The sequence below is a fragment of the Mirounga leonina genome, unplaced genomic scaffold (assembly GCF_011800145.1).
Source record: "Mirounga leonina isolate KUSES-001 unplaced genomic scaffold, KU_Mleo_1.0 Mir_126, whole genome shotgun sequence".
NCBI lineage: Eukaryota > Metazoa > Chordata > Mammalia > Carnivora > Phocidae > Mirounga > Mirounga leonina.
In genome coordinates, this window is record NW_023270314.1 from 34,289,878 (window position 1) to 34,302,271 (window position 12,394).

General features: G+C 37.1%; 1 protein-coding gene across 6 annotated transcripts in view; it reads left to right on the forward strand.

The window, feature by feature from the left end:
• The window catches only part of YAF2 (YY1 associated factor 2), a 73,613-nt gene extending 71,113 nt beyond the window's left edge, over window positions 1-2,500 (forward strand). For 4 of the 6 annotated variants that reach the window (XR_004678781.1, XR_004678785.1, XR_004678787.1 and 1 more), the window contains one exon: window positions 729-1,231. Coding sequence is in view for 2 of the 6 variants with exons in the window: in XM_035002865.1 (XP_034858756.1) it covers window positions 729-966 (238 nt within the window). In the remaining 4 variants the exon portion in view is untranslated. Of the gene's footprint in view, window positions 1-728 lie in introns of all 6 variants that reach the window. The other 2 variants (XM_035002865.1, XM_035002863.1) reach the window with 1 other exon arrangement.
• Window positions 2,501-12,394: the final 9,894 nt, after the last annotated feature.

Below are 12,394 nucleotides of genomic sequence, written 5' to 3' on the forward strand. Positions count from 1 at the left end.
TTATTATAAAATATCATGAAAGTGTTTTTCTGAGTTTGAGAGGTATATTAGAAATTAAATACAGAGGCCACCAATATAAGCTTAAATGTAAGGATGCTTTCTTTTCTTTCTCTTCCTTCCTTCCTCCCTTCCTCCCTTCCTTTCTTCCCTTCCCTTCTTTCCTTTCTCCCTTCCCTTCCTTCCCTACTAGACTCAAAGACATTTGTGTTTGAGCTGATTCTTTTTCGGTCATAAAGCCAGGAGTGATAGTCACAATACTGAACAGATATTTGCATGGGCTTTAACCAGTTAAAATCTTCATGGGTACAGGCAGAACAGATAGTCATGATGCCCATTTCTGGAGTAACAGCCTTTCATATAACTCAACCTTAATGGTTATCAACTTATTCTGTGATCCAACTATGTCATTGCTTTTCTAAAACATTTATTTTAGTAAAATTGGTAAGCTATCTGCAAAATTATGATAAAGCTATAAAAGCACAATTAAGAGACCATTGCTTCCAGAGTATCAGTTTGTCATGTTGAAGAAGATTAATCAGTGATTGGTTCGATTAATGTTAATGATTTGAAACATTTAATTATATTTTTGTGGCTAGTTCATATATGAATCTAGAACTTTAAATATAGATGTATTCATTTTGTTATTTTTACCTAATTTATTCATTATATGTTCAGAAAGTTCGTAGAGAGAAAAGCTAGTTTAAAATTTTATCATCTTTTCTATTTAGGCCAAGATTGAAAAATGTGGATCGGAGTAGTGCTCAGCATTTGGAAGTTACCGTTGGAGATCTGACAGTCATTATTACAGACTTTAAGGAGAAAACAAAGTCACCGCCTGCATCTAGTGCTGCTTCTGCAGATCAACACAGTCAGAGTGGCTCTAGCTCTGATAACACAGAGAGGGGAATGTCCAGATCATCTTCACCCAGAGGAGAAGCCTCATCATTGAATGGAGAATCTCATTAAAATTTATTTTCTCCAATTTCTTAGTCACTTCTGTCATAACATGCAAATACACAGATTATGCCAAGAAGTACCACATTTTCATGACAGACATTCATGCACAATCCATAATTTGCGTTTTACACAAAATAGAAATTTGTTAGAATTTGTTAGACTTTATTGCAATCTATGCCTACCAAACATTTTCAGACTTGACATTTTGGTCTCCACAGTTCAAGGTGCCATGAAAATGTGGTTGAATTATTCATTATGCAGTGTTATTGGTAAGTCTATTTTCACTTTTAGTTTAGTGAATTCTAACACATAATTCTTGAATTCTCTACTATTGGCATGTAACGAATTTAAATTTTTATAACATAGTGCAAGCTGCCTAAATATGTATTATTTGAGAATTGTGAAACAAATAGTTATATGTATACAAGTCAAAGATCAATTTAATCAACTATTGCTGCAACAGGATTTTCTTAATGGTTATCCTCTTAAATACACCTGCTGGTACTTGGTGTGGTTAAATAGGAAAAATTGTTATTAAATAAAGAATTTGTATGAACCGTTGCCAATGTTTTTGACACATTTTACTAAATTATTGTTCCTGAATTATGTTTCTGGTTTTATCTTTGTTTTTGTTTTTGTTTATCTTTTAAAACATTCATTATTGTAATGTTTACTAGCAGAGTAGTAAACAATAAAACATTGATTATTTAGCTTTATAATTCAGGTTTAGTGCTCTTGTCATTGAACACTGGTATTTTCTGTATAATATAAAACTTTGAAGTTCAAATAATTATAAGCATTTGGCAAAAACAGAAAAGAAACCTGACATATTTTAAAGGCTGCAATTTTGGAAAAGCTTTAACTTAATAATAGTTTATCACTGTTGTCTTGCCCCAAACTTGTGCAGGGTCATAGAAATATGAATCTAATTAATACAGAAATGGGAACTGTTGCACAGAACTGGGAAATAACTAATCTTAAATCAGTTTAATTGGCTTCTTATTAAATATAATGATTCTTATGAAAATCATAGTGCCCTATTTTCAGACACAACTGCCAGTTTATGCATTTATCAATATCCTGAAATAAAAAAAAAGTATTTACAGCCCCACTTATTATGTAAAATTACCAATAAAATATTTTTATGACTACAGATTTTGCATTTTTGTTCACAACTAATAATGTGTTTCATATTGTATTTAAAAATCCAACCTAGAAACCACACATAAGTACTTCTTAAATTTTTCTAGGGTCTCCTGCTGCTTTTAGTCATTTGCTTAATATATATCCACCTCTAGGAGACTTCTGAAATATAAATTAAAAACATAACTTGGATGCAAAATATCACTTAAAAACACTATGATAGCATTTGAAAAACAGAAAAAAACAAAACAAAACTGTACACCCTGACAGTTGTGATATTTGGTGGTTTCTCGTGGTAATGTAATTTTCTGTTTAATTGCAGTACTTTTTCCAGGCACAATGGGACTGTCTTTTTTGTAAGATGCTAGTTGTGAAATACAGTTAATTGCATACAGTAAAAGTCTGTGATTAAAACATTTATATACCTCATTCTTTAGTGTTGTTAAATGAAAAATTAAAGTTTGTTTTTATTATAAGATACTTTCAGTGGAACCCCAGCTAACTGGTTATGTTCTTTTAAAACATGAAAAAATTTTGCCATATTTCATTGTTTTTCACATGTTTCAGATGTTTTAAATTTTAGACATAGTAAAAATTCAAGTAATAATTGTAATAGGGAAAATCTTCTGATTTTTAAGTCAAAACTATGTTTTGGAGGCACTAGGTCTTTGGATGATGATCAAATTCTTTCAGGATGTATTTTAAATGGACTGTGGGAGAGAAAAATCTGACAGAGATGGGATTTTACCTGAATGGAGCATAGTCATCTTGTTATATGGGGGGGAGATAGTATAGAGTAGAAATTTAGAGTGCTAACTGGTGTGTTTTGAATCCCTGTTATAGAACCTAAGTGAACTTGAGTAAATTACTCAGGGTCACGTCCCATCTATTAAACAGGGATAATGGTAATCAAATCTAACTGATCGGGTTGTTGGGAGGATTAAATGTCAATCCACATAAAATTCTTAACAATTACACAGCACACACTGGCTGCTCCGTAAGTGAGCCTTTACTATCTTTATAGGTAAAATCCCATTACGAAAATATTCTTTGTAACAAAAATCGTTTCCACACCCTCTCGGATGACCAAAACAAATTGTGTTCTGTAGGATACACTGAATTTTCTACATCAGATGTTTGCTCTGATCCCAGACCAGCCAGCTTTCTGTAATTAAAGAACCTAATGGTATGCACTATGAGACAGGACAAATGAACTGAGTCGGCTGGTTTGAAATTTTGTTTTCCTGTCATTAATCATAATTCACTTGCTTTCATTTCACCCTACCTCAAATACACTTCCAAACCAGGAAACAGACCCAAATTGCATAAATACACCTAATGTTAAAATCTGCAAAAAGATTCAGAGCCTGGGCTTAGGGTACATTTGTAGTTCTGTTTCATCAGTTCACACTGGTTTTAGCAGTGGGTTCTTTTAACCAAATTTCATACAAGAAGAATTTGAATGTTTTTCAGAGTTTATTACCTTATTTTGATACAATTAAGAGCAAAGATATAATTTGAGGCATACCAGAATACATATTCTTAAAACCTTTTGTATTACACAGTAGAAATAGTTGACTTAAAGGTTTTATTTTTGTTAAATGCTTTCCTAAAATTATAGTGATAGTAGACAAAGTGAAAACACTTAAAAAAGGAAGAGAATCTCAGCTTTTCTAAGTTGATACTACCTTTCTTTTAAACAAAATCCTTATTGCCTAAAAAGAATGTAGTTTCTGCATGTTTATGCATTAATGCTAAATGGTCTAGAAGTTTTAGTTTCCACTGAGGCCTTATTTTACTTATTTTCTTGATCTGCACATTACCTCTTCTGGAACTGGACCATCGATAGGAATTTCTATACTACGAACATTAAGTAAAAACAGAAAAGGGAGTATATAAGGAAAAGGATAAGCATAAAATAATATTTTGACTTATTGGCACTGCCCACCCCCCCCACCCCCCCCGCCCTTCAACCACAGGCACCTTCAGTTGTGTGGAAGATGAACATAGAAAAATTGAAGTGTAGAAAAGTCGGTGATCAGAATCAAGAGACACTGAAGGTTACCGAATACAGGATTTGACTGATCATTTTGTGAAAGCAGAAGGAAAAGAATGCCCTCACTGGCTAATGAGGGTGATAGAAAATAAGCCCCAATAATATCAAAGGCAAGGAAGGCTAGGAATGGGGAAAAAAATGAGGGATGGGATAGGAGAAAAAACAAAGATAGCAGAAATTAGAAAATGGGGCATTGGAACACAATCTGGATGATCGTAGAGAAGAATCACTAGAAAGGCAGAGAACAAATTGTAGTATGTCTCTGAGAAGGTTTAAAAATCGTGCTGTGATACATCCTCTCCTAATAACTCTGTCGTCAAAGTTTTGGCTGTGTTTACTAGGGCAGCAGTATGTATAATAACTAAAGAACAATTTTCTTCAAAACCAGTTCATTTTAAGAAGCTGTCATAGAGAAGTTTTACCTCGAATTATACGAACACTACTTTCCTGAATGCAGATCCCCGCTCTCCTAGATAATTTAAGTGTTTTTAATGTGGCTTTTGTATTTAGCCAGTGTAGATATTCCTGTCTTTATGGAATGGGCCAGTTCTGGAGTATATGAAATGCCATAATAAGACTAGGTACTTCTATGGAAAAATCAAGTAGAACTCTTGAGAAGTTTCAGTGCTCTGGGATATGTTTCATGTTCTGAATCATTGTGTGTGTTTTCTTCAGTAGGAGTTGTAGACAGTAGTAGCTATTTTACTATTGTTACACTTTCAGTATTTTCCTGATCTAGATTGTCTTTATATCAGTACTCCATTCAGTGAACATTTATTGAGTATATTTTGTGTGCTTGACACTGAGCTAGGGATTGGAGCTCATATGTTACTAGGAGAGACCTGTAAATAAGTAATTACAATGCCATCTCACTGCAACAATAAAAACGTGTAAGATAACAGAAGTAGCAGAGGGAGTGTGTGTCAAACCCCCCCCCCCCTTTTTTTCTAGGAAACTCAGCTTGGACTAAGTATCCCCTGCAAGTCCACACTGAAAATGTTAGGATCTCATCTTGATAGTTGCAGCTGATAATGTTCGGTGTCAGTAGTAGTTTTACTAGCTCTCATTTCATTACTGCTGCTTGAATTTTCAAAGTTTAAGACTTTAAGCCACGTGAGATTTTTTTCTATACTAATTTTTAAAAATCAATAATCAGCTGAATGAGGTCTGCTATTCCTTTTTGTGAAGATAATGAAGAAACATTACCCAGAATCCAATGAGAAATTTTATTCAGACCTATTTCAGGAAAAGCTTTAATTCACATGAGAAAATTTGCCTTTTTCTTACAGACGATGCAGATAATATATTGATTGCCCTGTTTCTGAGAGAAATCTCAGATTAAAATTAGGCTTACTTTTGGGGCGCCTGGGTGGCTCAGTCGTTAAGCGTCTGCCTTCGGCTCAGGTCATGATCCCAGGGTCCTAGGACTGAGTCCCACATCGTGCTCCCTGCTCGGCGGGAAGCCAGCTTCTCCCTCTCTCTCTCTGCCCCCGCTTTTGTTCCCTCTCTTGGCTGTGTCTCTCTCTGTCAAATAAATAAAATCTTAAAAAAAATTAAAAAAAAAAATAAAATTAGGCTTACTTTTAATAATTATGTAGGACTTAATCGCCTGCCATGTCTATATTCTTATTCTTGATCTATATTTTTTCTAGATTCTGATCTTAATGTTTTTCCTTGTGTTCTTACAAAGTTCCTCAAATCTCTTCTGTAAGACTAAACAGTAATACTATTTAGTAATACTATTTTAGTATTATAAAGTATAGTATTATAAAATATTATAAAACTTTTGTAATACTAACTTTTTTAAAAAGTTAGAAAATTTCTTCATTGCAATGTGTGAGGCTAAGCCCCAGTGAGAACTTTTTGGGACAAGGTTCTAGTGAAATGGGTGCCTCCCTAACTGGAATTCCTAAGTGGCAGGTCTTGAGCTTATGTCTAGGTTTAGATCTGCTGGCCTACCTGGAAGTAGGGAGTTTGGATGAAAGCTACCACTCATCTTCATATTTCCATTAACTCTTCCAGCAAGAGAATTCAGAAACTAAGCTGGGTACCAAGACTAATTAATTTAGAGTTTTTCATGTGTATTATTTTCACTATCCTCTTAATTTACAGTAATAGCAACAACGAAATGAGCCTGTGTTTACTTTTAGAGTCAGCAAAATTGAGGTTGGGATACTGGTAAAACCAGTTTGGGAGAAGACTCCTAAGGGACAAAATGGCAGTGAAATCATTTTTAAAAAAGGAAAGTAGGCTGAGTTCTCAAAAGAGCAAAATGATCTTGGCCCAAGAGGTAGTTTTTTAATAAAAGAAGATAAGAAAGCCTATGTTTCCAGTACAGGATAAGATAAATAAAGAACAGTTTAACTCAGAGGAAAAAATCTTTTTTTTTTACTTTATTAAAAATATTGAAAAGTAAAAAGAAACCAAACATAACATAGGGTTGTCTAGTGATGTAATTTTTTTATAGAAAGGAATATGGGTAACAATAAGAATTCTGATTTTATTTTTGAACTGAGAACTGGATTTCTGAAGTGTGATGGTATCAGAATTCTTAATTATTTTCAGCCTTCAGCCTTTGGGGACCTGGGTCAGGCAAAAGATCTGTTACTTAATCTTGTAATCATGACCTCGATTGATGGCAGGTTTTAGAGAACTTGTTTATGTGTGTTTTAATTCTAATTTTCCTCATGACTAAATTTCCCTGCAAATCTAGCTTTTACTGACAGTATTTTATAAAAAAAAAAAAAAAAAGATTAAAATTTATTGTATTAATGGGAATGGAGGGTTCCTGAAGACTGAATGGGGGATAAGTACAGGGATGGTCCATAAGATATTCCTTACTTCCCTCCCTACTCCACCCTCTCCATACTCTCCCTTCCTTGGGGATGGAAAGGCCAGCTAAATTTGGGGATCATATAGAAGCTAAGGTGTCCCCATTCACTGGTCTTATACTGCCACTTTTTCAAATCATGTGGCCTACAGCTGAGTTTTTTGAGAATGAAGAGAATCGTTTTCTCTTTCATCCTATCCCTGACTCTCCTTTTTCCCCACATTTACTGGTCTGAATGAACACCTAAACTGAAATACTTTTTGTTCAAACTGACAGTATTCTTTTTTTTTTTTTAAAGATGTTATTTATTTATTTGACAGAGACACGGCGAGAGAGGGAACACAAGCCGGGGGGTGGGAGAGGGAGAAGCAGGCTTCCTGTGGAGCAGGGAGCCCAACGCAGGCCTCTATCCCAGGACAATGAGCACGATGTGGGAGTCAGTCCTAGGACCCTGGGATCATGATCTGAACCGAAGGCAGATGCTTAATGACTGAGCCACCCAGTGCCCCCAAACCGACAGTATTCTTTTCCAACTTCTTTCTCCAGTCCAACAAGGTTTCTAGGAAATGGACTGTGGGAAATGAGATTTCACTAGAAGCCAACCGGAAGAGAGAATGGTTTTCACTTTTAGTCTGAATTTCTGATTCTCTGTGTTCTGCAACTATTCTTGTATTTCTCTGATTGTAAATTTTGTTTTAATCCCAAGACCAGTCTAAGAGGTTTTCACATAACATAGTTTTTTTTTTCTTCTCCTTTTTGCTTTTACTTTTAATTTGCATCACTCAGTTAAGCATTTATTTGTTCAGAGATAGTATGGTAAAATGAAAGAAAAATGTGTTGGATCCTCAGAGATTTCCATTCAAATTATGGATCATCATAATTAGTGTTGGGGTTAACAAACCTCTGAGTTTCAGGTTCCTTGTTTTTTAAAAGAAAATAACATCTACTTCATATATGTGTTACAAGGATTGAATCAGATTATGCATAGACCTTTATAAAGTGAAGTTTATAAAAAAATTTTGAACTTTACTCTGAAAAGATAAAGAATTTATCTTTTCCCCCGGAGGATTTCTTCTTTTTTTTTTTTTTTAAAAGAAGTCCTAAAAAGTAAACGGAAGTAGGAAGGAAATGCTGAGCAGACACTAAATTTGTTATAGAGTGACTTAGAGAAGATTTATGAAAAAAATAAAAACAGTAATGGAATGTCTGTTATATATTCAAAATGTACCAGGAGCTATATAAGAATAATCAAGATTAGGGGCGCCTGGGTAGCTCAGTCGGTTAAGTGGCTGCCTTCGGCTCAGGTCACGATCCCGGAGTCCTGGGATCGAGCCCTGCGTCGGGCTCCCTGCTCAGTGGAGAGTCTGCTTCTCCCTCTGTCTGCCTCTCTGCCTACTTGTGCTCTCTATCTCTCTGTCAAATAAATAAATAAAATCTTTAAAAAAAAAAAAGAATAATCAAGATTAATCTTTTGAATAAAAGATTCTTTTTTTTTTTTTGAATAAAAGATTCTTGAAATTTGGATTTTCCTGAATCTTAGCGTTTTCTAGATCGTGGAGGAGGTCTCTATCTCTATAATTTAACAACAAATATTGCTTCTTTTTTTTTTTTTTTAAAGATTATTTATTTATTTATTTGACAGAGAGAGATACAGCGAGAGGGAACACAAGCAGGGGGAGTGGGAGAGGGAGAAGCAGGCTTCCCGCGGAGCAGGGAGCCCGATGCGGGGCTCGATCCCAGGACCCCGGGATCATGACCTGAGCCAAGGCAGACGCTTAACGACTGAGCCACCCAGGAGCCCCACAAATATTGCTTCTTTTAAATTTCTTTTTGACCACCTAGATTAACCTTTTTGACAGAATGAAGGGAAGATCAACATTGATTAAAAATTTGTATATAGCCACTCTATCGCTAGAGAATTACGAGGGTGGTCTAGAGATGAAAAAGTAGACTTAGGAGTACATACATAGGGGCGCCTGGGTGGCTCAGTCGTTAAGCATCTGCCTTCAGCTCAGGTCATGATCCTGGGCTTCTGGGATCATCCCTGCATCCGGTTCCCTGCTGGGCGGGAAGCCTGCCTCTCCCTCTCCCACTCCCCCCTGCTTGTGTTCCCTCTCTCGCTGTGTCTATCTCTGTCAAATAAATAAATAAATAAAATCTTAAAAAAAAAAGAGTACATATATACACACAGTAAATGAAAGAAGTACCTATTATGATATCAAAAATATTTAAATCATTTTCAATAATTTAAAATTAATTTTAAGAATATAAAAATGTTCAGGGGCACCTGGCTGGCTCAGTCAGAAGAGCATCTGACTCTTAATCTCGTGGTCATGAGTTTGAGCCCCATGTTGGGTGCAGAGATTACTTAAATATATAAAACTTTAAAAAAGGTATGTATAAAAGAAGAATATAAAAATGTGTGAATCCTGGAAATGATCATAAGGGCATGTACATGGCTCCTTATACTCCAAGATAATCAGTTAACACTGTGGGTAATACAAAAATCATTTCTAATTTTGGAATGCCTTATATACTTTTTCAACAGAATTTTCTTTTTAATTACAGGATTAAAAGGAACCTAAAGGGATGTGATATAGTCTAGAACCCTCATGTCAAGTAAATGAATCATTATTCTTCTGGATGTGCTCATCCCATAAATTGCTGCAGAATGAAAACTGCCATTCCAGTATTTTAACAACCTGTGGAGCATTAAATTATTCTTTGTTTTTACTACATTTAGTTTCTTTGTTGAAATAGAGAACAATTGTGATAGGCATCTCTTTAAACATCTTTGATCTATTTGAGTACTAGCTCTTACTCCAGTTTCTTGGTACCATATCCTTTATTTTTCTCTCTCAAAATCTATTTTCCATTCTTATAAATGCTTTTGCGATCCATCTTTGTACCTCGTTAAGTTTATCTTTATTTCTCTTAAGAATTGTAAGGTGTAGTAGAAGGATTAATTTAATATTGTCGTTATTTTTACCTGCCTGTCTTCCCTTTGAGGGCAGTACACTCAAGCCCCTTGTCTGGCATGTAGAATATATTTAATAAATGTTTATTGAATGAATAAGTGTATGTTTTCATTATACTTACACATATTGATAGCATGCTAGTTTTCATTTTTTTGTCTGGTAAGTCAAGAAATTTAATCCTTATAGAAGAAACTGAGGCTTAAATTTATTTAGTAACTTTCCCATGGTCACAGAGCCAGCAGTTTTTGGTGTAGGGATTCCAAATGGAGAACTACTGCTAAATTACAAAGCATTTCCCCACTTTGTTTCTCATGGCCAAACTCTTCAAAGCTCCAAATGCAGGGCGCCTGGGTGGCTCAGTGGGTTGGGCCTCTGCCCTCTGCTCGGGTCATGATCTTGGGGTCCTGGGATGGAGCCCCTCATCAATCCCTGCTCAGCGGGGAGCCTGCTTCTCCCTCTCCCTCTGTAGGTCCCCCTGCTTGTGTTCTCTCACTCTCTCTCAAATAAATGAAATCTTTAAAAAAAAAGCTCCAAATGCAATTTGAACAGTTTAACAGCATGATTTTTCTTCATGAAGTGTGTGTGTGTGTGTGTGTGTGTGTGTGTGTGTTTAAAGCCTTCTTTCCCTCACTTTGTGGCACTGTAACTGCTTTCTGGTTCCAATCTTAATCTTTGTCTCAGTCTCCACAGTGGGGCCAGAACCTGCTCTCTAAAGGGCAAATGTGATCATGTTACTTCCTAATTTAAACCCTTCAATGGTCACCACTGTCTGCTAGATTAAGTTCAAACTCCTTGGTATACTAAACAAGGCACTCAAATATCTGTCCCCTTTAACTTCTAGTCTTATCACTCATCATACCCTCCCTTGCACTCACTTAGCTGGTGGTATCAAACTTCTTACAGTTCCCCAAACACAAGAATCTGTTTCATTGATCCCTCAGCCTGCAATTCCTTCCCTTACCCCACCCAAGACTCTGTGCCTCTTTTACTACCAAGTGTCTCTTGACCATGTCCTCAGTAGAACTGATCACTCCTTTTTGTGTTTGCCCACACCTTTACAGGCTTCTATCCTTTTTTTTTTTTTTAAGATTTTATTTATTTATTTGAGAGAGAGAGAATGAGAGAGAGAGAGAGAGAGAGAGAGAGAGAGCACATGAGAGCAGGGAGCCCGATGCGGGACTCGATCCCGGGACTCCAGGATCATGACCTGAGCCGAAGGCAGTCGCTTAACCAACTGAGCCACCCAGGCGCCCTACAGGCTTCTATCCTAATGTCTGTATCATGGTATTGCACTTATTTACAAGTCCCACTTATTTACTTACTTATTGTCCTTCATTTACTTATTTACACTTATTTATAAGTTCCATTTATTTATGTACTTATTTACTGTCCCACCCCATGCCCAACTAGGTGTCTTTATACCCCAAAGTACTCATATAGTGCTTGGCACATAGTGGTGCTTTATAAATGTTCAATAAATGAATGGAATGGAAATACGGCTGATGAAGAGCGAGAAGAAAAGGAAAGCTAAAGAGAAAGCCCTTTATTTTATCTTATTTTTTTTAAGATTTTATTTATTTATTTGAGAGACAGAGAATGAGAGACAGAGAGCATGAGAGGGAGGAGGGTCAGAGGGAGAAGCAGACTCCCCGCTGAGCAGGGAGCCCGATGCGGGACTCGATCCCGGGACTCCAGGATCATGACCTGAGCCGAAGGCAGTCGCTTAACCAACTGAGCCACCCAGGCGCCCCAAGAGAAAGCCCTTTAAAGGGAGAATATTATTGTTATGGACATGCAAATGATGAGTTGTAAAGGAGGTCAAAAAGATGTAATAGGGAGGACCTCAGCTGAACGTGCCCTTAACAAGCTCGTTCGAAGGCAAGATATGCATACTCAACAGCATTACGAGGTAATTAAGAATCTGGATGAAAATGGCTCACACAGTATTACAGAAACTTAGAGGCTGGGGAAGTCCCTGATGAGGAGGATGGAACTGAAAACTGGCCTAATCAAATGCCTTCCAAGCGCAAGGCGTTTCTCGTGCGTTAAGCAATTTAATCTTTCAACCACCCTATGATGAGGATATTATCTCCGTTTTAGAGATGAAGAAACATGCTCAGAGAATTTAGGTTGCTCAACGTCACAAACTACCATGTGGAAGGACCATAATTTGAATTTGGGTCAGCTGTCTCCAGCGCCCCGCTCATCTCGCCACACCCCTCCTCTGCAGCGCGTAGTCACGGGGAGTTACCCGCTCCAAGCTCTTTGGGCGTTCCCCTCCGACCCCCCGCGCGCCCCGTTCTCTCGCGCTCACTGCGCCTGCGCGTCCGGCAGCTACCCGCACTCCGGGGTGGGGCCCGGCGGCGGAGGCGGTGTCAGGGCCCCGGGCGGGGTAGTCGGCGAGCCGGCGAAGGCCGTTGGGAGGGGCGA